Here is a 26999-nt window from a genome sequence, read left to right on the forward strand (position 1 = left end):
TGTAGCACTAAACTATGGTTTTAACAAAATGTGTGAATGAGGCCTTTCTGTATGCTGTTCCCCACTTTGTATCAGAAAGATCTAGGAATGTTTAGGTGGGACGTAGGTTCTTGGTAGGATCTTGAGATTGAGGCCAAGATGCCCAGAGCATATATTCTAGGCACATAATTTGCCCTTTGGAATTGTTGATTTTTTTCCAGCTTCCCCATCTTCTTTGCTTTTGAAACTCCTTTCAGTTTAAAAAGAGATGTGCTATGTAGCATGAGGATATCCTGTTTGAGACGACAAAGTCAAAAGCTCCTTTGGACATGCAGAAGAACTATGTGTGGTCTTTGAATCCAAATTTTAGTGTTTCTGTTTTTAAAAAGCTCTTTAGTGTCCCCACTTCTCTAGTAATGATAGTTGTAAAGAAACATTAGAGAACTTTTATACCTGCTAGTTTGGAGCTGGAAGAAGAATGAATGAAAACAAAGTTGAATGTAAAAGATCCCCAAAATTATTCTGTTAGCAAATCTCTTGATTTCTTAAGCTCCGCCTTTAAAAATTAAAAGAAGTTTGTGATCCTTGATGTTCCAACTTAGTAGGAATCCTAAAAGCCAAGTGAGATGTTATATTAAATGTGTCACATGTTATGTGTTTCTTTTAGAATTGCTAACAGCCAGTCTGTGTGTATTTTTTTTTTTTAACTGTTGCATCAGGGGAATAAAGGGCTAAACTCCATCTCCTTGGCACCATGGTCTCAACGAGTTCTCTGTGCCTCTGATTATGAATTAAGATGCAAAAGGCACAAGAACAAGTGACATGGCTAGTTTGGCTTTAAGCACGCGACAGTACGTTTGTTGCATTTTTACAGCTCAAGCTGAGAATTATCAAGTTGGTATATCTTGAAAATGAAATATTTACACAAAGCATACACTCAGGCATGGATATGGCTTATGTGAAAGGTTCCCACAGGAATTATTATTATTATTATTATTATTATTATTATTATTCCCTTAGGCTGCAAACCTAACACATTATCTAGAAAGCAAGCCCAGGTGAATTTAGAGAGATTTACTTAGGATCACCATGTTCAAAGTAGGTAGCATTATAATTAACTTGGGTTTTTTTTGCTGTGTCATTTGGAGATGCCCTGAAGTGGTACTCAAAGACCAGATTAGAAATATGACCGTAGCTGAAGTGGCATCCACTCTGAAAGTCATACCTTATGCATCTTAAAAAGTATATATGATTCAGATTTGTTGCTGCCAGCAGCCTGTGATAAATCAGAAACTAACCCTTAGTGCCGCAGAGGCTGGCTGCGTTGCCAGCAAGTGGAGAAATGCCTAGAATACCTTCTAGGAATGTTTTATGTTATTTGGTATATATTAATTGTTGATGCTTGCAAGTGTGTAATTATTTTCACATTTTGAAGCTGGGTGATAAATGTTGTTTCACACATGGCAACAAATTCTATTTGGTATTTGAGATTTGTTGATGCTTGCAAATGTGTCATTATTTTCACATTTTGAAGATGGAGGATAAGTGTTGTTTCACACATGGCAACAAACTCAGCAAGGAGCTGCTGCCAATTCCAACCTTGTAGCATATGAAGTATGATATTTGTGTTTCAGACAGAACTTTGTTACATTCACGCTTGACATTTTTATTAGTACACTTAAAAACATCTTGGTTATAGTCCTAAAAATCTGTGAAGTGGCCCAAATAGGCATCTTAAGAATACTAACTACCCTGGGCCCACAGACACAAGACACACATAAAATGTCAGCAAATCCTAGATAACTTTCTTTCCTTGTTTACCTGTGTTCTGATTTAAATTTCAGTATTGTGGACTGCTCAGGGAAACTGTCTGACAATAAATTCCAACGAAAACACCATTGGCAGAAACAGTGGCATCTTCTGGGCATTACTACAATCCAGGTAGGAAACAAAATGATCACCCTTATATCTACTGAATATGATCTTGACCTCTCCCTACTTGTTGTTTTTTTGTTGTTGTTGTTGTTGGTAAAAAGCCAATAAATATTTTGTCTGTCTATCTCCCTGGCACTTGTTAGCTTTTTTAGAGAATGCTGCACTTGTGTCATTTATCACCAAATGTCTAGTTTTATGAATTCTGTCTCTTCTGAAATATCCGTAGTTAATTGGAACAAAAAAATTGCAGTTCAGTAGCAATTCTGTGCTCACTCATTTTCTTCCAAGAAAATATGGCTAGGATTGGGTTGAATAACAGCTTCCAGACCATTTTGTGTTCCAAAATGCTTATTTAGAAATGGTCTTCTATATTGGAAGGAGTACTTTGCTCTAAGGCTGTTCTGAGTCAACATCATTTCTGTGTCATGGGAAATGATCTGCCTTGTTCCTGTAGGCTAGCACTAAGAATTTCCCATGAACTTAGCTAGTGCCCTGGCATCTGAAGAGAAGTAGTCAGAAATTCAGGGAAGGCTGCAGAGTATGCTGCCTGGCTTATGTGATCAGTCTTTTATATAAGCTTTATTCCAGCCTTCCGTGACACTAACCCACAAAACCGTTCACCTGCTGTCGTGTTCACACCTGCATATGGTCGTCACTTGCCCCTAGAAGAGGAAAATAACCAGTTGCCTTCCAGTTCATGCAAGCTTCCTTGTCTGATTGACTGGAAGGCAATTCCTATTCATTTTTTAGGCACCCTGCTTTATCTGGGAGGCACGCTGGCTTTGAAAAAAATTATTCTCATTCTTATATGTTGTCCATCTAACTGGGTTGTCCTAGCCACTCTGGGTGGCTTCTAGCAAAATATAAAAACACAACAAAACATCAAACATTAAAACCTTCCCTATACAGGGCTGCCTTCAGATGTCTTCCAAAAGTCATAGAGTTGTTTATCTGTTTGACATCTGAAGGGAGGGCATTCCACAGGGCGAGCACCACTGTCAAGAAGGCGCTCTGCCTGGTTCTCTGTAACTTCACTTCTCGCAGTGAGGGAATTGGTAGAAGGCCCTTGGAGCTGGACCTCTGTGTCTGGGCTGGGTGATGGGGGTGGAGATGCTCCCTGTTTGCTTTTTAATGAGTAGACCCCTGATTTAAATTTGTCCAACAAATGTCAAGAAGTCTTTAGAATGTTAGTTTTTAGTGTGAGTTGATATAGCGGCTAGTGGGGATTTGAATCCCCACCAGGAGGGAGTTAAAGAGTCACGGTGCCAACACTGAGAAGGTCCTGTCTATCACATGTCCCTGCCTGATGTTGTGTAGGAGTGGCACAGGAAGCAGGGGCTGTGAGGTAGGTCAAGTTCCTGTGTGAGTGGGCAGTTGCCAAGGTAACTAGTCCCTAAGCTGCCAATTAATTAATTAATTAATAAGATACCGACAGCTTTATTTTTTTATTAATTAATTAAAAACATTTACAAACTGCTTAACATTTTTAAAAATCTCCAAGTGGTGTACAATATAAAACATTAATACAAAAATCCCTATAAAACAAAGTTATAAAAGGATATAAGAATAAGTAAAACAGGAATTCAGGGAATATGAACATATAAAACAGGGCCCAATTTCATGAGTCAGGGAAAGCCTGGTTAGAAAGGTAAAGTTTTCACAAGATGTCTGAAGAAACCGATGCTTGCTGATTCATATATGGCAGAGTTTAGAGGTTTAAAGGTCATCACCAGTAGTATAAACTGAGCCCAGAAACAAGTGCTCCCCCCCCCTGGAATTAACTCAAAGATCTGGTGGTGGTAGAAAATGAAGAAAGATGAGCAATGATATAAGCAGATCCTGACAAAATTCATTCTTCTTTTGGATCAGTTTTTGTGATGTAGATGTATATCACCATTGTTGGAAGCAACTTGTTGGGTCCTTTATCCAGCCAAGAAGTATTCTTGCCTTAACTTTGTTACACTTTTTGTGTGGGTGTAGCAAGAGAACAAAGAGAACAAGCTCTTTGTTATCTTATGTTGTCCAGGTATGTTCAACTATGCCTGGAAAGCCAACATAATTTAACTTTTTACAAGGAAATCCTTGGGCTTGTTTCAGCTTCACTAGGATTTGCAGTCTTCTGACAGTGTAAATTGCAGTCTACATTTCCCCCCTTCTTTTGCGATTCAAGTAGCTTGCTAACCAGTAATGTGCTTTCTTTTGTTCACAGTTTGTTTTTTGGAAATCTATATATATACTTTGCCTGGCAAGGGAAACTTCATATATCAGGTTGGCCTTTTTAATATATCCTTTTTTTTAAGGTAACCAGGTTGTGAATGAAATAATAAGGGGAAATTGCTAGGTTGATGAGGGGACAAACAAAATAAAAAAAGCAGTGGAGATAGCCGCAGCTTATTTTAAACAGTATTTTAAAAGTCCTTGGAGACTATTTTTAACTTCATGTGTAGCAGCATAATTGTAAACACTACAGTGTTTCCCTTCTGTTCGCTGTATTTTTGTTCCATGTGTACAGCTGGCTCGTATTCCCGTCTATGCCTTCAAACTGTGATCCTCACCGAAACAAATCTACTTTGACATATATCTGGGTGTTGCTTAGCTTCCTCTTTTATTGACCTTGCCTTGACCCTTTGGGTCCCTTCCAACTCTACAGTTTTGTGATTATATGATTCCATGTCTCGGTGTTTTATCATTCCAACCTCAAAAAAGCACTGCCATCCTTGAACTTCCCTCCTACATTCCTCTTGCTCTGACTCCCAGATTCTGCAACTGAGCTCATGCCAGTTTTCACAAGCTTCAATAACGTTTTGCATTTATTTAGTCTGTGAATCAGATGTGATACATTAGCTAGAATTCACAGTTGATTTTGAAATTGAATAAAGCTCAGAATTAAAATACGCTACTGGCATGTGGTTCCCAGAAAGTTACTCAGAGGGAACTGGCCCTTGGGTTGAAAAAGGTTCCCCACTTCTATGGTATAGATAACTTTGGATGTGGAACTTGAGTTTCATAGATGGAGAACTTGACTAGTACATGGGAGAGTGCACCTTATTTTATATGCTGTATTTAATCACAGCACAGAAAAGTCCTAGGTATAGAATGAATGGATATGCTATTGTTAGTTTATGAAGTTGACGCACACTTCTTTTTCTTCCCCAGAAAACGACCGTAGGACCGTCTTCATTGCTCTGACGGTGATTAGTCTTGTGGGGACCGTTCTGTTTTTTCTCATTAGGACCCCAGAAGAATCAAATTCAGAGGAAGAAGAAGCTGATGCCTCTACTGACAACCTCATAGAACGCACGTAAGTGTTTATGGCTATCTGACTCCTGAATCTGTATGCTTAGCCATTTCTACTCCTCTGTGAATAAGATAGATAACTAATTTGTATTACGAAGGATGGTTATGCACACTGTCCTCACAGGTCGCACTGTATTTTTCCATTAATCAATTTGTTTTGGGGGGGAGTAGAGGAGTTTGTGGGAAAGACTCCACCTAGCAGTTCGAAAGCACGTCAAAGTACAAGTAGATAAATAGGCACTGCTCCGGCGGGAAGGTAAACGGCGTTTCCGTGCGCTGCTCTGGTTCGCCAGAAGCGACTTAGTGATGCTGGCCACATGACCCGGAAGCTGTACGCCGGCTCCCTCGGCCAATAAAGCAAGATGAGCGCCGCAACCCCAGAGTTGGCCACGACTGGACCCAATGGTCAGGGGTCTCTTTACCTTTAATGTGACACTAATCCAGGCTAAAGTGTGTGGCTAAAGTAAGAATTAAGTCCTTCTGATACTTTAGGAGTTACTATAGAATGCAATAGTCATTCATCTGGGCAGCAGAAATTAACTTGGGTTTGGGTAGAAACATAATAAACAACATAATGTCCATCCATAACATAATATCAGTAAAATACAACAGTTCAGAGGCAGCTTGCTGGCTGGGGTGCAGCTGCTGCACGAGCTTCTTGGCAGGTGGGTTTTCTGTTGCGTAGTGGGAGATAGAGAAGGAGTGGTGAGGAGGTCAGCAGAGTGCATATGCACCAGCAGAGCCAACCTGGCACACCTGCCAGTGTGTTTGCCCTGCACTGACCTCCCTGCCACCTTACGCTTCTCCTGTTATAAGCAGTCGTGACTCACCCACCAGGAAGCAAGTGGAGTGGTTTCGCCCCAGCCGGCGAGCTCATTCTGAAATATGGCTAATAATCATAAGCAATACATAAAAAGTAGTTTGTTTCTGAACGAGTTATTTCCCATATTGGTATGGTAAAATTTTTAATCGCATTGTTGTATAAAGAATAATAATCATGACAAATTCGCCATTTGTAAATTTATTTTCTCACTTTAAATAAATGTTTGTTTTAACCAGGTCTGGCCAAAGCAACATGACAAGGGCTGTCGATGCATTTAGTAAGTAAAATCCCATGGAAGTATTAGATTTTCCAGCATGTCAAGCCATAGTCATACATCGATGCCTCACGTTAAAAGCTCACCTCCAGGTGTGTTTTTTTATAAAAAGGACAGGCAATATGCATTATTTTCCTGTGTTGTATGATGCGTCTCTTCTTGCCACCCAGACACCAATGCTTTGCATTTCCCAGGACCACAGTTAAGCTTCATTGTCTGAGATTCTTACCCCTAGCGAGGAAAATATGCTTTTAATTCCCTGTGCTAGGGGTTCCTTGAAAGTTTCACCCTTAATGGAGCATGGTGGCTGTTCTCTTAAGGGAGCAGTGGATGTGTTCTCTGTGGGGTAAGGGGAATTGAAAGATGGTTTGCCTAATATTAGCATCAGGATTACTACATTCGCTGTAATGTGGTTTGTTTCAGATATGAAGTAGGCACGAAGGGAGGCTCTTAAGGTGTCTTTTCCTGCCTAGGAAGCTGCCTTCTTCTGACCATTGATCCATCTAGCTCACTATTTTCCACCCCCACCTGGAGACCCCTACCTGGATTGAACCTGGGGCCTTCTGCATACAAGCAGCTGCTCTACCAGTGAGCAATGGCCTAGGCTCATAAAGCTGGAATCTGTCACCCTTTTGTCTTCTTAAGCCCTATAGTTCTGTGTTCCTGTATGCAACTGTGAATATTGATTCAGAAGTCATCATTATGAATGTGGGAGGGGATAACATAGTTCAGCCCATTCCACCTCCCCCCACTTTAATTCAGTATCCAGCGAGGATCCTCATGGTGTGCATGTGTGTATTTTAATTGTGGCTTCTTTGCAGAAAGATCCATCAAGCTGTGTGTCACAAAAGAGATTCTGCTGCTTAGCATCACAACGGCCTATACAGGTAACTAACTGGACGGGGATAGAATCACTAGCCTTAGGAGTTTGCATGGGACTTTTCTTTGGCCCAGACTGACTTTCTTACTGCCCATCAGTCCTATCCCAAATCCATTGCTTTTGGCTGCATCATGCAAATCCCCCAAGTGCTTTTCTTTTCCTTGTATCTCCCAAAGCATTTGTTAGTCTGAGTTTCTGCTCTCATTCTGAGCCCGTGAGCCTGTGGGAGAACCATGCACAGAGCTGAGGATTTCTTTTAAAGATTTCTCTGCATCCAAAAAAGGCGATCTGCTCTTTCTAATGAACTGCCACTCATATTGCTGGCTGATGCTACTTCGGACAAAAGCCTTGGCTGCTTGGATGATTCCTTTGTACACATCTGTAGATGCTTTTTGGATTGTGGCCCTTGCCCTGCATTAAGACATTCCATTCCAGCATCTTCAGTTATCTCTTCCATCATATGTTCCTCTCTCTCTCTACCCCCGCAGCAACTTTCAGTGCTCCTCTTCCTATATCTTCCCTTTGGTAGCAGAATACTTGTGTTGCAGATTGCCATCTGGTGGTTACAGCTGAGAGTATCTGTACCTTTCATAGCCTGCAGTCTTTTTTTTTTTTTTTTTTTTTTAAATCCTTTCAGATGTGAAAGGATTTCAAATTTTTGGGGCTTTAAAATGAAAGTGGAGATTTTCAGAATTTTGCATTTATTTCGATCCCATTTTTTGCGGACCTTAGTTGGCCCGATCACCACATTTTAGTATTCTTGCTTTAAACTTGGAGGCCTGTCTCAGGTTCCTTCACCAAGTTGTGTTTTGGGGGGGTTTGTTTGCAGTTCTATGGGTCGGTGGAAATTTTGGCCCATAGCAGGCTCTCAATGGGCCATGTGCCTCATTTACCTCACTTGGTTAAGATTTTTTATTATTTAATTTACGTTCTACTTTTCCTCAAAAGAAATCAAGGCATGTGGTACATATGATCCTTTTAACAATCATTATATAGAACCAGACAGCTCTGAAGTAAAATGTTTCACGAATACTTCTTGGGAGTTGTTAGTAAAGCTAACACTTAGCGTTCCATAGGTACCTTGGTTGTTGTAGCTGAATCCTGCATAAACATTCTTAAAATTTAATATTGGCGCCATGTTACTTGGAATACCTTGGTGGTTTATACGGTTGGATCCTACACAGGCATTTTTGCTACCAACTGCTTCCTCCAGATAATCAGCAATGCCACCGCTGGTCAACTTGACTTGCATTGCATAAATACAGTTATGAAAAGTTCTCCTAAAAGACCAGTGTATCATTCAGTCTACTGATATCTTTTGGCAGCTCCATGTTGCAATTCTATCTTAAACTGTAGACTTTGATAAAGCTCTAACTAGGGACTTTCTCCTTCCCTTTTGTAATATTGCTGTTTTTTTCTAGGTCTGGAATTAACGTTCTTCTCTGGAGTGTATGGGACCTGTATAGGTGCTGTAAATAAATTTGGTACTGAAGAAAAAAGTCTGATTGGACTCTCTGGTATTTTTATTGGTATTGGAGAAATATTAGGTGAGTCAAAGGAACAAAGGAAATTCCTTGATGAACGTTAGGCCTTTGGTTTATCTAGCTCAGTATTGGAGACATAGAGACTCATAGCAGATCTCCAGGGTTTCAGACAGGCATCTGAAAAGGTGCTGGGGATTGAATCTGGGACCTCCTGCATGCAAGGCAGATGCCTTACCATTGCACTATGGCATCTCCCAAAACTGGATTTGAAATAGCAGGAAATAAATTTTGCCTACAGTTGTTTAATACATATATACCACATATGCCAAAATGGCTTCTATGTAGTTAAATGAGGTGGACCTGTTTTAAATGCTTATGACGTGCATTAATATAAACAGCTACAACAGTTTGTTTAATCCTCAGGAGCTAACTAAAACTATCCACACCAGTTTAATGCATCAGGAAGTTAAAGGGTAAAAAAAAAAAAGGTAAAGGAGCCCTGGATGGTAAAGTCCGGTCAAAGGTGACTGTGGGGTTGCGGCGCTCATCTCGCTTTCAGGCCGAGGGATCCTGCGTTTATCCACAGACAGCTTTCTGGGTCATGTGGCCAGCATGACTAAACCGCTTCAGGCACAACGGGACACTGTGAAGGAAGTCAGAGTGCATGGAAACGCCATTTACTTTCCTGCCGCAGCAGTGCCTATTTATCTACCTGCACTGGCATGCCTTTGAACTGCTAGGTTGGCAGAAGATCAGGAAGTTAATACTTATTTATAGTGGTGATGGAGTAGCAGCAGTGTTTTGCTCATTTTAGACTATGCAAACTCTGCAGTATAGGACTTCTGACAGCCAAGGCAAGCAGCTGTTGGGTATAAAAAGCAGATTGCCTTTTTGGCCGTTGGAGCCAGCAATGTTTGTGACATAATTAGTCCTAGTTCTCAGAAATAGCAGTAAACCATTGAAGTGTACCACTTTAGACTGCAGATATAGACTTACATGAGTGAATATGTGAAAGAAAGAAAAACAACCCTTGGCCTAACAGACTAGGTTCCAGGGAGAAGGATACAAGCTTAGTCCTTTTCCTGACATGCTAGCATTTTCTTTACAGGGATGTTTATTTAACCGAGGTGGAGGTATGGAGGAGCATGTGAGTTCCTACCCTCTTGAGGTCTCATGTGATACAGTGGTGACACAGTTTACCTCCTGATTTGCTCTTGTGAGAGGCCAGGCCACAGTTTCCACTTGTGGATCAGGTAGTGGTGCTGTGGGGGGGAGAGAGGATGGAGCGTTAGTTTGACACTTTGCCATAGTCAGTCATCTGGTGGGGGTTTGCTTCTACCCTCCCACAGTGTTGCCTGCTTTCTAGCATGTTGGACTGTGGGTAGAACCACCACCGCAAGGCATAACGCTCAGGATGGAAGTTGCCTCTGCTGGATTTTCTGGAATCCCTCCTTCCTACTCAGCCTCCCAAGCCAGAGAACACACAATTTAGCAGGATCCTCTCATCCTTTAGTGAGGCTTTTTAGGGGTGGGATGGGATGCTGCTGAGCAGAGCAGGGGTCAAATAAGTCCATTTCCACCATTCCCTTACATGACATACTAGGGAAATTATTTAACCCTCAAACCCTGCCCTGTTTTCTTGCTCGCAATAATGATACGTTCTCTATTACAGGTGGAGGAATCTTTGGCCTTCTGAGCAAAAACAACCGTTTTGGCAGGAACCCAGTGGTGATGTTAGGCATTGTGGTCCATTTTGTAGCCTTCTATTTGATTTTCTACAACATGCCAAACGATGCCCCCATCGCCTCCATCCATGGCACAGACAGCATAGCATTCATGGAACCAAGGTACGAGTTACTTTACTTCTCGTGACCAGACAGATCTGGTTTACACAGGGTGCTAAGCCAAACCATGGCTTAATATGAACAGGCAACATGTTGGTTACAGGACCAAAGATAATGGCTGAGGTGCCATTCTCCTCCTTCCCTTTCTGCTGCTGCGCTATCTGGGGCCAAGTCATGGACTGCCTTACTGTGATGGCCAAAATTGGGCTCATGGTTTCTCTTGCTCCAGACAAACCATGAACTGTAAACGTAAGATTTGCTCTTGGTTTACCACCCATGGTTTATCTGGGGAAGACAAACCATAAGCCCAGGTTTGGATGGAATGCTAAGTCAAAGAATATTTAAAACATTAAATAATACGGGCAAAGTGCCTTTGACATATTTAATTGCAATGCAGAAATGCCCGAAACGAGAATTCTCAAAATGAAGCAGCTCTTTGGTAGCAATCTGGACCTTGCCATTTTTTTCTCCATTATTTCTCAATAGACTTAGACAAAAATAATATGAATGGTAGGATTGTACCTAATTTTCCATTCATAGTTGTGTATATTTTTATTAATTACAGTGTGGTTAATATTGGCATCTCTTTATTTTCAGCAAAGAAGTGGCAATTTTCTGCAGCTTCTTACTGGGTCTAGGTGATAGCTGTTTCAACACTCAACTCCTCAGTATTTTGGGATTCCTGTACTCAGAAGACAGTGCACCTGCCTTTGCAGTCTTTAAATTCATCCAGGTATTATTGGTTGCCAAATGTCAGAGCCAGACATCATATAATGAGTAGTCTAGTGAAATAATACAGTAGTTTATTCATTATGCAAACAAAGAGCTTTGTGTAAAATTGGAAGGAGTTTAAAAGTCATCTACTTTTGTCTAGGACACTGGGTAAGGCAAGAACACAGAAGCCTTTTCAGTAATGCAGGATGTTTGGTTAACCAAAATACATACTACAGTCCTGTGTTTAAGCCCCAGTGAAGACACTGAAATTTAATTCTGTTTAAACATAAACATGTGTGATGTGATATATTTGTGCGTGACGAAACAATGGTTAATAGAACAATTATTTTTAAAGAACAAACATTTGGAGTAGTCATAAGTGGAATACATGCATTGGTAGGTGTGCTATATAGAAAATGCTACCTTCTATCTCAATACAATGAATGATATTAATGGAACAATAGCATTCCATATCAGTATAAATTAAATTAAAATAGCTAAGTGGATAAAGTGGAAAAGATAGATGCAAAAAACGCCATGTTCCAACTCAATCTACAAGTCACTGTGATGGCTCAGCTGGTAAAGCATGAGACCCTTAATGTCTACATTGGGCAAAAGATTCCTGTATTGCAGGGGGTTGGACTAGATAACCCTCATGGTCCCTTCCAACTCTACAATTCTAGGAATCTGGGAGTCTCTACTTTCCTGGATTTGGTGCAGGTCAGCCATTTGTAGATGCAGTAAGGAATCTAGGAATTAGGAATGACCTTGGATCAGGAAGAGTCAAAGCTGAATATGAAAGGGCATTTGATGCTAAGCAGTTCACTTTGAAATAGGCAGATTGCAGGAGAGCTAAGTAAGCCAGTTAATTAGAAAAACAACTTGGACTGGGGAATTTATGCTCTGGAAATCACAAAAAGTTGGAATGTTACTAAAGCTGAATGGCACTGAAGCCAAGTTGAAATGTCACTCACACCCTTCCTCGCTTCCCTTTTCAGTCTGTCTGTGCTGCCATCGCGTACTTCTACAGCAACTACCTGCTTCTTCAGTGGCAGCTTCTGATTATGGCCGTGGTTGGGTTCTTTGGGACACTTTCCTTCTTCACTGTGGAGTGGGAGGCCCCAGCCTTTGTGGCCAAAACCACAGATTACAGCAGCATTTGATGGAGGCGGTGTCAGCGCCCCGCGACAGTATTCACATGCAGAGACACAAGCACGTGCTCCTTAGAAAAGACTTGATAGCATCTTCTGAACACAGGGAAGACTGAACTCCAAAGTTTAAAAAGCTTACCCTCCCCTTATCAACATGTTGTGATGGGTATTGCATACTACAATGTGGAATAGTAGCCTGGCCATTGGGGCAGCGAAGCCTCTTCTTAATTATTTCCACTTGCCAAGTGCCTGCATCTTACGCTTATGCCCACCTATTTTGGAGACCCTTCATTCTTTTTAATTGCATTCCTTTTTCATTTTTTACTTGACTGTCTCTGAAGCAAACAGTAGTCTTTTCAGGACACCCCCTCCCCCCCCAAGTACATGAGGATATTTTTTTCACAAGATGGAAGGCCACTTCACTTTGTGGATTTATATGGAAATCCATGGAGGGTTTCCAATGCTTTTAAAATAACCCCAGTTCCATTTTTCTCCAAATAACTCTAATGTTCTTACATTATAATGTGAATGAGCGTCGATTTTTTAAAAGAGGAGCTATATATTATGGGATAATAGCATAAGGGAATGAAATGCATTTGCACAAGCTATTTTAGCTAATTTTAGCTGAGTCTCATCAGAGGTAAAAATGATTATGTTCCAGAACCCCCATAGTCCCCGTATTCCTGTGTGCTCTGAGACTTTATATTATATTTTCTCAGGATCAAGTTTATAATGATATATGTTGCTATGAAACTCTGTAAGAAATGCACTCCAGAGACTCCCAAGTACTTTACCATAGTGATCCCACAAATATTCAAATACCCTGGTGTTCTGCATGGCTTGTCACAGGCATAAAATTTCTCAGCTGCACAGGTAGGGACCTGATTAAGGAAAGTGCTGTGCTGGATTCTAGCCTCATTGTCTTACTTTACTGGCAACATCATTTGGGGAAATTTGCCACTACAGACTTTTAATATGTTTTTTAACGCTTGCTTGGGAAGAATAAGATCTTATGAGTTTAGCATTGTCAGGATCCCAGGGAGGAACACCGCTAAGAGCAATGGCAAGAGACTCAGGGCCATTTAAAATGTTAAATCCTACAAACTGCTTACAGTGCTCTCCTGTGCATGTTTACTCAGAAGTAGGGCTTACGCCCTAGTAACTGTTACAGATTGCAGCCTTAAAATGTAAATGTAGGGAAATGTGTGAAAACCATATGTGACAATCATGGTGTCTGTGTACAGATAGTGTCTGCATGTACACAACTAGATACATTAAATTGCATACTCTGTGCTTAAAGGGATAAGTGGGAAAATGCAGGACACTAGGCCCACAACTTATACACATTTGACTTAGGTGCATTCAGCTTTATGTGCTTGGCATTTTTTTTAAAAAAAGGGAGGGGGTATCCAGGAAAAAATACTTTGGCAATTCCACTTGCATTGCACCCAATGTGTCTTTGACTATATGCAATTTTGCCATTAGGCATGATACCTGGAACAAACCCCCTATGTAAGTTGTGGGCTTACTTGGCTGGCATCCTTGAGTTCATTGTCGGGAATTTAGTGAAATTACTATTAAATAAACTACCTGGGAGTTAATCACCTTTCCCAAGGGAATAATTTTCCAAGAGCATTGCTGAGAGTAAAGAGCTTATTGTCTGGGGCAATGGGTGAGGAATGAAAAGGATGATTCTAGGTCCTACAAACTTCTCAATGCAAAGCCTTGTTGAAACTGATTAGTTAATTTTAGTGAGGCTTGTGTAGATGTGCACAGTGAATTGTGTTCAGAACTTTTAAAATAGTTGCTGCAAGGTAACCCCATTGGGTAGTGTCACATGAACAGGAGTTTGCTTGTGCAATGGGGGAGTCTCGTGCAGAGGAAAACAATATCCTTTCCCTCTGTTTGGGGGGCTTCTCCCCTCACACTGGAGTCCTGGATGATGCAGCCTGCAGAGTGTGGTGGACCCCCTCTGGGTAGGCTTGTCAGAGGGTAGAGGGGCTGCAGGGGGAGGAAAGGAAGCTTGTGCTATCTGAGCTTCTTCAAACTGTTGGTCTGACCCCAAAGTGGAGGCTTAGGATGTCAAGGGACAAATGCCAAATGAAGCAAAAGGATTCCAGAAATAGGGCATTGGTCCCATCAGACATTGCCTGTCTCGGAGGGGAGAGGCACAGCTGCCCACATACAGAACCTGGCACATCTTTTTTAAAAATCTCATTTGAGAAGAGACACCACCACCACCACCAAAGGTAATGAATCAGTGTAATTAGATGTCGTTGGCATAAATTTTGCAATACACATGCCTTGCTGTCCCAGATTATTTCCATTCATGAAATGATTTTGTGACCAGCCATCCTAGTTTATTGTCATACTTGGAGGAAGTCCATACATTAATTGGGAATCTGAAGAGTGGAAAGGCTCCGGGGAAAGACTTTATCCCAGCAGAGTTGATTTCATCAAACCAGCACTGGTGGGCTCCGCTTCTGGCAGCACTCTTTACGGTAGTAAATAACTCGGGTAAGGGACCATATAGCTGGAAACATGCTATAATAGTTCCAATCTTTTAAGAGAGGCCACCCAAATGTACCTTCCAATTATAGGCCTATTGGCCTGTACCAACATTTGACCAATGAGGAATTTGTCAGCAAATGGCAGAAAACCATGGCTAAAAAAGCCACCTCTATTGGTCTGTCTCCCCCCCAACTGTATTACCTAGGTTATGAAGGCGCCCAAAAGGTTTTAAAGCAAAGATTATGGGACAATGCACACAGTGACTTGCGATCTCGATCACACGCAGTCTGTAGTCCGCTGGCAGCAGGAGTTCAATATGGGTATGTCTTTGAGTTAACATCTTACATCAAAAACCTGACAGTACCTAACTATCGAAGGCTTTTTACCAAAGCCAGACTAAATGTCTTCCCCTCTGCAGTGCTGGATGGTAGGTTGAGAGGAGTTCCCTACCAGGACAGACTTTGCTCGTGTGCTCAAGATATCGATTCCATAAATCATATTTTGTTGCATTGTGCGAAGTATGAGCAGGCCAGGGCTGAACTGATACTACCCTTGCTGGTGCCTTTCCTGGGAAAATCAGAGGCTCACTATGTCAGGTTCCTACTGGAAGACCGGACAAAAGCTAGAACATTGGCAGTGGCAAAGTTTTTATCGGTGGTTGCAAGAACAAACGAGCCCTATATTCTAAACAAAGTGCTTGATTAACCTGGAGGTAGGCTGTATGAACTCTGTATTGATTTGTAATGTTTTGTTGGGTCTCTGGACCGTAATAAAGATTGTTGTTATTGTCATACTTCTGTTATTTTTTTAAAAAAACGATGACTCAAAGTATTCTCATTTTTATGGCACCAGTTTTGAGAGTATTGAGAATAGTTCCTTGTTTCATTTCTTTCTGTGATTACATCATCTGAATAAAAGTGAACCTCAACCAATACCTATATTTTGCAAATGTGCTTAGTGATTTTTTGAGTTAAATGCGTGGCGTGGATTATCTGCAAAATTCCTTGCTTTTTCTGTATGGTAGAACAATTGCGTCTTGTCTTACGGAAATAATTCATGACAGCCATGGTGGATGCCCCTCTTTCCTGATAATGGTGAAGAGTGTCCTTACCTTAGAATTCTTGCAAGCCATTTTATAACAATTGATACTGTTCGGAGGATTATTAAGAGCAAGCCATGACTGCAATCCTATATACACTTGGGAATACTTTTGCATAGGTTTCTGAGTATATGTATACCTAAAGCACACAATGTCTTTCTCTCTCTCCCCCCCCCCCCATTTTAAAGATTCTTATTTGTAATAATTTCAGTCTAATTATTTTTATTTAAAAGATTGCCGAGCTACCATTCAACAAAATTGTAAGGACAGCATTCAAAGATAATCTTTTTTAAAAAACAACAACAATCAAAAACAACACAGTAGACAGAAAGTGGATAAAACCAACAGTAAGCCAGTTCATATAGTGATACCTTGGTTCTTGAATGTAATCCGTTCCAAAAGTCCCTTCGACTTCTGAAATGTTCGAAAACCAAGGTGTAACCTCCAATTGGCACAGGCGCCCTGGAAACAATGGCTGACAGCCGCATCGCACATTCGGCTTCTGAAAAACATTCGAAAACTGGAACACTTCCGGGTTTTCAGCATTTGGGAGTTGAAATGTTTGTGTACCAAGGCGTTCGGGAACCAAGGTTCCACTGTATTTGTGCTGGAATGTGTTAACCTGACACTGGAAAGAGATATCAGTTGGTGCTAGTCCTTAGGGAGAGCATTCCATGACCAGGGTGCCACAATTAAGGCCCTTTCCCTGGTCCCCATCCACTTAGAGGAAAGAGGAAGTTTGCATTATTTGTTTTAAAGACTGAGAGTAGCTGATGGGACATGAAGAAAGCGAATATATACATGGCTAAAGTAACAAGGAGGGGAAATGCTACAAGCATAGAAGGATCTAACACACATGCAAATTTGCAAAATGTTTTTTCCTCCTATGGGTCCCTAATACTTCTGTTACTACCTAGGTTGTAAATGGGGATGTGGAAAGCAGACATTATGGCTGGGAGCTGCTCTGGCAGAACAGCAATGTGCGCTCTACTGTCTCCTAGGGACCATCTTTGCATAGATGCCTCTCACTTTTTACTGCTCCTCCCCTAGGCCCTCCACTGTCCTCTGCCACAAGCAGCTCGTTGTAAAACAGCCCCTAACAAAGGTAATGGTTGTGGCATTATGGAAATCAAAGTCATTTGCATGATTTCCTTCATGGCCCGAATCCATAGCTTCCAGCTGGCAGCCGCAATCCTTCCTAAGAAGATGGATGTCTTTGAGCCAGGCCTGTCACTTGCTGAGGCAAACATGTACCGTGCGGTGCCTGTAAAGTGGGGTCTGGGGAAGCTGCCCGGAAATAAATGATGGCCGACAGCAACTTAACGGAAACTTTGGAAGCAGGTGAGACCTGGGCATTGTTGTGCAGGCTGCAGCACACGATGGCAGAGTGATTTGCGAGTTGCGATTTTAAGGTTTCTAATGCAATAGGAGCAGGCAGCCAACAAACGCAGATGGTGCCTCAATTATCCGTAGAGTCCTGCTCGCCGCAACCGGTATAGGAGCACACGGGCGCAAGAACAGGGAAACACAAACCTGGAGGAATGCAAATGGGACCTGCTAGCTTTCTAACTCCGACTCTTCGGGGTCACGAAGAGTCAGACACGACTAAACGACTAAACAACAACAACAGCTTTCTAAGAGAAGTGCTGTAGTCCAGCACTACAGGCAGCTTGGAATAGGAACCTTGTGGTAAGATATTGTGTGTGTGTGTGTGTGTGTGTGTGTGAGAGAGAGAGAGAGAGAGAGAGCGAGCGAGCGCGAGCAGGGGTGTAGCTAGCTGCTCTGGCACCCGGAGCAGTGGGGGCGGGGTGAGCTGCCCACGGGGGCAGCAATCCGTGCACAGGGGCGGCACAGTGCAGTGAGCTGCCCACGGAGTCCGCCTGGTGGACGCAAGCCCCACACTGCTGTTTCGGGCAGCGCGGGACCCCGAGCCACCGCGTCACTCCCAGGAGAGACACGTGGCTCGGGTGCGTTGCAGACAAGGCCCCACGGTAAGTGCCATTTTGTCACCACCTCAGGGATGACACCCAGGGCAGGCTACACCCCCACACCCGCTTCCTACACCCCAGAGAGGGAGGGAGGGAGAGAGAGAGAGAGAGAGATCCCTTGAGGCTTTCCCCACCCATGCTGTGTAGCCCTAGAAGGCAGAGCCGTAGCAATAATAATAATAATAATAATAATAATAATAATAATAATAATAATAATTTATTTATACCCCGCCCGTCTGGCTGAGTTTCCCCAGCCACTCTGGGCGGCTCCCAATCAAGTGTTAAAAACAGTACAGCATTAAATATTAAAAACTTCCCTGAACAGGGCTGCCTTCAGATGTCTTCTAAAGATAGGATAGCTGCTTATTTCCTTCACATCTGAAGGGAGGGTGTTCTACAAAGGGGCTAGCCTTTTTTTTTTTTTTTGCCCCAGGTGAAGCCTCCAGAGAGGCACCATTGATGCTCCCAGCCTGTGTATGTGTATATGCAAAGGCCTGTGTGTGTGTGTGTGTGTGTGTGTGTGTGTGTGTGAAACTGGGTCTTTGACCAAGGTGAAATAAAGCCTAGTTTTGCCCCTGCCAGAAGGCATCCAGTGTTTTCTCCAAGGCAATACTTTTCAGGCTGAAGTCCAGGGCTTCGCTCAAAAAGAATGAGTAGGAGTGTCCCTAAATCAGCAAGGCTGGCTTATTGCATTTGGCAGTAAATGATGTAATTAATACACATTACCATCTAAAGAGGGGTGTCCACTGTGTCATCAATATCAATATAACAACCAGACAATTAAAAAAAAAATCACATTCCATCTTTCTCTCTTTAAACCCACAAACCCAAGTACTTCTAAAGGATTAGGCTGTCCCCCAAGTATGTAGAAGCCACACAAATCTTACTTTTGGGTAGTGGTATTTTGTTTCCAAACTGATAGGCACTCAACCTTCTTAGTTTGCTATAATAACAGGGCTTATGGCTGATTGCTTGACATGTTGAATCTCGTTATTTGAAATAAATGGCTAATCCTGTTTTTTTGTTTTTTTTAAAAAAAGGATAATGAGAAGCAAGGCTGATTTTGTTCTCTTCCTACAAAAGGCATTTGGTCTTCAGTGTTATCTCTGAAAGGAGGAAATAAATAGAAAGGTTAGTGGTTTATGTAAGAAATTTCTCATGCTGTCATATTAAAAGGAAATCGCCATTTATGAAAGTCATTTGTTGAAATCAACTTCAATTAGGCTCCCTTTTGCTATGTGATGGTTTCTGCCTGCTGGCAATACAGTATCTTCCGTAAGTGGGTTTCTGGCTTTTTTTTTTTTTTAAATGATTCTGGATGAATCATTTTCTCTGCAAATTATAGGAATATAGAAATAAAAGGTGGGACCATCCAGCCCGAAACACAAGGTACTCTTTTCTTGACTGCCATTGCAGCAGAGCAATTATTAAGGTCCTAAAATCAATCCCAGGCATCTCCATGTAGCACAAGGAGCAGATGAGGAAGCTGATTAGTCTCCTGTAGGTCCAGCACTTACTCTACCCTATATAGATCATGTTGTGCCATATGCAGCATACCACAAGTAAGAAGACAACATCTAGTACATAAAGAGCCATCCATTATTATGCCAGTGCTGAAACTGATGGTCCATCTAGCCTAATAATGTCAATGATGAATGAATGAATGAATGAATAGTCTCAAACCTGACTGCCTAGAAATACCTTTCTCAGCACTGCCTCTTGGAGATGTTGCTAAGTCGATGTTGAGCGTCAGGTAATTGATCTTGTGTTCTATCTTGCCTACCCATCTGCTAAATAGAAAGTGAGTACTGTTATCAAAGGCTGAGCACATACAATAGGTTTGTTAAGGGCTGGGGGAAATTGTAACTCTCATTCCCTCCAACATTTCTCCGATGAAAATAGGATTAAATATCCTATTCAACAACAACAACAACAACCAACAACAACAACAACAAAAACAACAACACTCTGCCCATCAGGTCTGGGTTGCCTCAGCCATTTTGGGCAGCTTCCAAAATATATTTAAAATGCAACAAAACATTAAACACTAAAAAAACTATACAGGGCTGCCTTCCTATGTCTTCTAAAGGTTGTATATCTTCTTGACTCGGGGGGGGGGGTGTCATATAATTCCATACCCTCCAACATTTCTCTGATAAAAATAGGGACGTCCTAAGGAAAAGTGGGACATTCTGGGATCAAATCAGAAACCGGGATGGCTTCTATAAATCCGGGACTGTCCCTGGAAAATAGGGACGCTTGGAGGGTCTGTGAGGGGTAAACTACAATGCCCAGAATTCTTTGATGGAAAGAATGTGCTTTGAATGTGCTTGAAAGGTATAGTGATCTACTCCCAGTATTAAAAAAAAGCTGGCAGTCATCTACCCATTGTCATTGCAGCGAAGAGGAACTGGTATAGTGTGTTCACAGCCAAAGAGGTGTTAGGATATTTCCGTTCCACCTTAAAAGGGAGCAGGCTTTGTGAGTCAGAGTCTGCGTATTTCCTGTTCACAGGTTGTTTATGTTTTCTGTTGCTTTCGTTTTCTCTCTCTGTGTCGTAGACACTAAAGCAGGCAGTCATGTTTTTCTGTGTTCTAATTAACGCTGAATAAACTTGTAAATAATGCTCTCCTGAGTGCAACTTTTGGCTGTGCATTATCTGCTGATAGAGTGTGCATGAGCTCTGGAATGTGGCAAGAAATCTTCTAGAAACTCATGTCACTAATTGCTGATACTGCGTGCCTACGGGAGATCGATGGATCGTCCGGCAGACGGCTTGGGGCCATGATGGACTTTGTCTCCCTGGCAGTATCCCAACGGCAGGATTGCCGAGAGTTGTTGAGCTTTTTTTGGGAAGGGTTGCACAGAGTTTTAAAGCTTTTTTTGCAACTTTTTGTACACAATAAGGATCCCGCGATCTACCAGGATCAGCCAGGGATCTACCAGTAGATTGCAGTCTACTGGTTGGACATCCCTGGTATAGTGTGTTCACAGCCAAAGAGGCCCCTTGGCCATGTCAAAGAGAGCTATTATATGTCAACTGAGGCAGGAGCTTCTTTACTTACATACTCTGATGACCTTGTCCCAGTGAGCAGGGTTGATCAGAGGGTAATACCTTCTGAGCAAGGAATGCACTTCGTAAACATCAAGTCAGTCAGAAGTTTAGCCAAATGAGCTTTGTCACATTCTGGGGTAGAGGAAAATACGTGGGGGAGGCAAGCCCTTTCTTCAGCCGGAACTCAGTTCTGGCACCTCTCAGGTGGGTTCCATTGCCATTGTAAGAAAACAAGGGAGGTGTTCATGGTGGGTTCCGGCACTTATTTTTCTAGAAACATAGCACTGGGCGGGGGGGGGAGGGATTTGGAATTTCAAGTATGGTGGACCCTGAGCATTAAAACAAAGCTCACCATTACCTCAGCATGGATCTCCCAGCTACTGATTTGATCCCCAACATTTCATAAGAAATTCATTGCAAGGGTGTAGAAAGACTTCTGGCTGAAATCCTAGATGTCTGAATTTCAGAGATATTGCCAGAAAGGGTTGGCGGGACTTGTCCTGATCAAGCATTAGTCTGATAGCATATGGTAATTCTTTTTTATTGTGACAGGAGGCAGATAAGTGATTATTATTAGCCTGCCTTTCTCCAATAGCGTTCAATTTTGGGTCAGCAAAAGTAGAGGGTAGCAGGATAATCCACTTCCAGTGGTTCAGGGCTCAGCCACACTTCTGCTTGTCCCTCTGCTTTCTCCCGGGAAAACTCTCTCCTTACCGCTGAATCAGAGCAAATGACAACTGGTTTTTCTGCAGATTGATGTTTGCTGTGATTCAGTGGTAAAGAGCAGGTATTCCTAGGTAAACTGGTGGGGCAAATGGAAAAGCACTCGGGGCCCTTCCCTAGAAAGCATGCTTTGGGAGGTCACATCCACACAATACAGTCATACCTCGGGTTGAAGTAGATTCGGGTTAAGCGTTTTAGGGTTGCGCTCCGCAGCGATCCGGAAATGATGGAACGCTTTACTTCCGGGTTCGCCGCATGCGCAGACGCTCAAAATGATGTCATGCGCATGCACGGAAGTGGTGAATTATGACCTGCGCATGCGCAGACGCGGGTTGCGTTCGCTTCAGGATGTGAACGGGGCTCCGGAACGGATCCTGTTTGCATCCAGAGGTACCACTGTACATTTAAAGCACTTGTATCCTACTTAGCAGTCATGGCTTCCTCCAAAGAATCTTGGGAACTGTAGTTTATTTCTCACAGAGTTGCAATAGCCAGCACTTAGGGATAGAAGAATCTGTTGGTTTTGGTTCTCTTACAGTCTTTTCAGGTCTTAAATTCAGTTCTGCACATTTCTGCAGCAATTTGCATTTTTTTAAAACAACAACAACTCTTTTTCGTTCAAATTCCTCCTCTTTTAGTCAATGCCTTAAAACAACAGCATATGAAATGCCAAGTTTTTGCAATATGCTCTGCCCATGGGGATCATATACTATATTCAGGAAAAACAAATCTCCACTTTTCTGAAGTCTATGAATCACTTTGTGCCTCCAAGGAGCCTTTTCAGGAATGTATTGAATCATTTTTACACAGTGTTTTTGTCCCAAATTTTACTCCAGAATTTAGGGAATGCTTTCATGATAAAGTAACATCTGAGGAAGTGCACTGTTATTTCTAAACTAAAACCACAGCACTGATCTGGCCCAGATAGATTGTCTGCAGACTTCTACAAATGAGGTAATGGTCCCACACCTTGTGGACCTATTTAATGGGATTGTTGGGAGCAATAGTGGGTGGTAATCCAAAAGCCAGGAAAAGATCCCAAACTGGTGGATTCTTATCACCCTAATTCGCTCCTCAGTCAGGGCAAGGAAATGCACCCCCAGGAGAAAAGAGTGTCTTTACCTCAGGCACTACTGTGTGTGTGTGTGTGTGTGTGTGTGTGCGCGCGCGCGCGAGCTTATGTCAGGGCAGCAAACTTTTTCTGCTCAGGGGCAACAGAATAAATACAGCCATCTTGAATGCAGAGACCAGTTGGTCCTGGAGATTGGTCCTGGCTCTTTTTCATGGCAGTGGACCAGATCACATAGTCTGTAATGTCAGCTTTCAGATTCTATCAACTTGTGCAAAAGGGAGCACAATGCTTGAATGCTACATTCCTATTTACATGCAAATTATCCCTGGATTGGCTCCTTTCCCTTGTTTTCTTTTTCATCAGGTATAACCCAACCCATCACTGTTTCCAAGGGCAGTGAGTTCCGCAGCTGTGAATGTATGGTTTTCATTCCTTTAGCTAGCTTTTATCAGGTCAACACATATGCTGCTGATCTCCAGTTTTATCACAACCTCTCACATCTCTTGCCTCCTCTGCAGTCCCAGTCTGTCTCTTTGGCAAGACGAAGAGCTTGTGTCAGAAATGGACTGGATGTGTTTAAGAGGTCAAGAAAGAAGATGTCCTTTCTGAAGTGGATTGAAATCTCCAGGGCTCTTTGAAGTCTCTTGCCATTCCTTTTGAACAGATGTTGAAATAAAGGGGAAATAGATGGTTTTAAAAAATTGATATTCCTTTAGTTTTCCTAATACTTGCAAGCCCTGAATTCTCATTCTCTCTCTCTCTCTCTCTCTCTCTCTCTCTCTCTCTCTCTCACACACACACACACACACACACACTCTTTCCTTACCAAGAAAAGAGCATTCTGTCACAAGTCTTCCCAGAGCCAAATTAATTATCCCATCCCAAGGGAATTACAGTGCTACCTCGGGTTAAGCACTTAATTCGTTCTGGAGGTCCGTTCTTAACCTGAAACTGTTCTTAACCTGAAGCACCACTTTGGCTAATGGGGCCTCCTGCTGCCCCTGCGCCGCCGGAGCACGATTTCTGTTCTTATCCTGAAGCAAAGTTCTTAACCTGAGCACTATTTCTGGATTAGTGGAGTCTGTAACCTGAAGCGTATGTAACCTGAAGAGTTTGTAACCCGAGATACCACTGTACTTGGCAGCATCTCACAAAGCTGGATCCAACACACAAGGAAATGTGAAGCCCTGACTGAATCATGTATACCTGAAGGAATGTCTTCACCCCCATTCTTCAGCCCAGACACTGAAGCCCATCCCACCTCCAAGGGCCTTCAGGCAGTTCCCTCACTGTGAGAAGTGAGGTTACAGGGAACCAGGCAGAGGGTCTTCTTGGTGATGGCTCCCGCCCTGTGGAACGCCCTCCCATGTCAAGGAAATAAACAAATATCTGACTTTTAGAAGACATCTGAAGGCAGCCCTGTGTAGGGAGGTTTTTCATGTTTGATGTTTTAGTGTATGTAACCTGAGGTACCACTTCTACTCTTCATCCTGCTTTATGTTTTATTCATTGGTGTAAACATGTCAGTTCCTCCTACTCAAAACCTGACAGAACAACCATGATGGGGCCTCGGCTAGTCGCATTGTATTCTGAAGCATCTGTCTAAAGCACGGACCTGACACTCATCTCTTGCTTGTTGCAAAAATAGTCAGTGTGAAACACACCACGGGGAAAAGGCAGATTTGCTTTAATTGACTGGGGTTTTTGACAGAGAGCAGCATCTCGTAAGGTTGAGATCTAAGAGACAAAATGAAGACAACACCCCCCTCCCCACTGACTACAAACCTGCAATCCTCGGACCGCATCATTTTCCTAAATTGAATGGCATTATTCCCATATTGTTGATTTTAGGGTAGGTTTTCAATTTTTCCTTCTGAGGGTTTGTCAGATATTTCCCCGCACAGGGTTCTGCTTCCCTAAGAAGAAAGGGAAGCTTAAGGGAAGAGCCGTAGCTCAGGATGCAGAAAGTCCCACTTGCAAACTCTGCCACCTCCAGATGGGACTGGGAAAGACCCGAGAGAGATGGTGTCAGTCAGTGTAGACAGCGGTGAATTGGATGGATCCAGTGGTTTGACTCAGGGTAAAGCATCTTGCTATGTTTGTGTGTTCCCCTGTTGCAGGCCCGGGGACCAAGTGGACAGTTTTAAGGACCATAAGAAAGGAGAGAGGCAGGGGTCTTGAAGTTGCCCATCAGTAGACAACAATCAACAGTGGACTGTGCAAGCACACAGGGCTGCCCCATCCATTTGATGCACTCTTACACCACTTTAACAGTCATGGCTCCCCCACAAGGAATATGGGAATTGTATAGGGTTCTGGCAAAATACAGGGCTGGGCGAAGCGGGGTGGTTGGACGATTTTTTAAAAAAATATCTGGTGCTGAAGCAACTTCAAAGCAATTCATTAAAATCTATTGCAGCCTAATAGGATGGCCCGTCTGAAATTTGTCACAGACACACACATTTGGAGAGGATCCCTAACTTGGCAGAGAGAGAGAGAAGATCTGAAATACAGGACAAAACTGAAACGATACAGGATGTAGCATTTTACATTGAAATATGGGACAATCCTATACAGTGGTACCTCGGGTTACATACGCTTCAGGTTACAGACTCCGCTAACCCAGAAATAGTACCTCGGGTTAAGAACATTGCTTCAGGGTGAGAACAGAAAATCATGCTCTGGCGGTGCAGCAGCAGGAGGAGGCCCCATTAGCTAAAGTGGTGCTTCAGGTTAAGAACAGTTTCAGGTTAAGAATGGACCTCCAGAATGAATTACCGTAAGTTCTTAACCCAAGGTACCACTGTATTATATAGGACAGGCGGCAACCCTAGCATAGTTTGCTAAGGGTGCTGGGAATGGTGCTGGGTCTCTAAACAACTCTCAGCTCCCCGAAGAAACAACTGTTCCCATAATTCTTTGCAGGACAGCAGGGAGAGGGGAAGTGATGACCATGGCATAAGAGTGTTTTAAGTGGATGGGGTGGATAGGACAGTCTTCCCCGCTATGGTGAGAGATGCATTTGTAGTTCTATCTTAGGGTTGCCATATTTCAAAAAGTAAAAACCATATTTTGTTAGGAAGACCTCAAAATTGTTCAGCTTTTTAAAAAGGAAACCACCAAAATTGTTCAGCTTTTTTAAGGAAAGCCCCCAAATTGTTGAGCCAGGAGAAAGTACTGCCTTTTGGAAATCCGCCCCCCAATCGATTTTGCCTTTGAAATCCCAGGAAATTCCTATTCTATCTGAATCGTAGTGGCTATTGCTAAACTGGCATCTGCACATATAAATTAGTGCATGCAAACTGTTGCTTTGTTATTGTGTGTGTGATACATTTAATTTTGGGTCCGCCCCCCCCCCCCCGCAAGTGGCTTATGGACATACCCAGTGTTGAGCAGGACAGAGCTACAAAGTTGAACAAAGCAAGCTTCTCATTTAGAGCTTGGGGGGGGGGCACAAAAGCAGCCACATGGGCAGTACAACTGACACATGACAAGAAAAAATCCAGCAGGTGAAGTTTTTTTCTTTCTCTCCCCATCCCGCTCCCCAATAATCACTGCCGGGGGGGGGGGACCCAAAACCCAGCTGCCAGCTCTTGCTGGCTCCCTCCTATTTTTATGCCTTCTATTGGCAGCTGAAGAGGCTATTTATCTGGAAAAGCATTTGCAGGCAACTGCTGCATTGTTTCTCATTTTAGCTCACTTAGCTGACAAACGGCTCGACTCTCTGCTGGCTTTGTCATTGTTTTGTAATTTTAGTGCCGTATTTGTTTTATTCGTGTGTTTTATATTTTTTTTAAAAAAACCCACCAAAGTGGGAGGGAAAGGTGACTTGAACATCTTATAAATACAGTAGTACCTCGAGTTACAGACGCTTCAGGTTACAGACTCTGCTAACCCAGAAATAGTACCTCAGGTTAAGAACTTTACCTCAGGATGAGAACAGAAATCGCGCGGCGGCAGCGGGAGACCCCATTAGCTAAAGTCGTACCTCAGGTTAAGAACAGTTTCAGATTAAGAATGGACCTCCAGAATGAATTAAGTTCTTAACCCGAGGTACCACTGTATAACTGTTGCATTTATGCATTTTATAGACCAACATCATGCTCATCATCATGCAGCCAGAATGGCACCACCCATGAGAAGGAGGTATTGGAGAATCCCAAGATTTGT

General features: G+C 42.6%; 1 protein-coding gene across 3 annotated transcripts in view; it reads left to right on the plus strand.

Annotated features, from left to right (window-relative positions):
* Positions 1-23534, plus strand: part of MFSD11 (major facilitator superfamily domain containing 11) — a 28316-nt gene extending 4782 nt beyond the window's left edge. For all 3 annotated transcript variants that reach the window (XM_080993915.1, XM_080993917.1, XM_080993916.1), the window contains 11 exons: positions 1824-1920; positions 4124-4182; positions 5071-5215; positions 6271-6311; positions 7130-7195; positions 8610-8735; positions 10345-10519; positions 11114-11249; positions 12229-17332; positions 19020-19110; positions 23348-23534. In XM_080993915.1, the coding sequence (XP_080850041.1) occupies positions 1824-1920; positions 4124-4182; positions 5071-5215; positions 6271-6311; positions 7130-7195; positions 8610-8735; positions 10345-10519; positions 11114-11249; positions 12229-12393 (1010 nt within the window). In that variant the 3' untranslated portion in view covers positions 12394-17332; positions 19020-19110; positions 23348-23534. The remainder of the gene's footprint in view (positions 1-1823; positions 1921-4123; positions 4183-5070; positions 5216-6270; positions 6312-7129; positions 7196-8609; positions 8736-10344; positions 10520-11113; positions 11250-12228; positions 17333-19019; positions 19111-23347) is intronic.
* Positions 23535-26999: the final 3465 nt, after the last annotated feature.

This window comes from Podarcis pityusensis (genome assembly GCF_964106645.2).
Source record: "Podarcis pityusensis genome assembly, chromosome: 2".
NCBI classification, from domain to species: Eukaryota; Metazoa; Chordata; class Lepidosauria; order Squamata; family Lacertidae; genus Podarcis; species Podarcis pityusensis.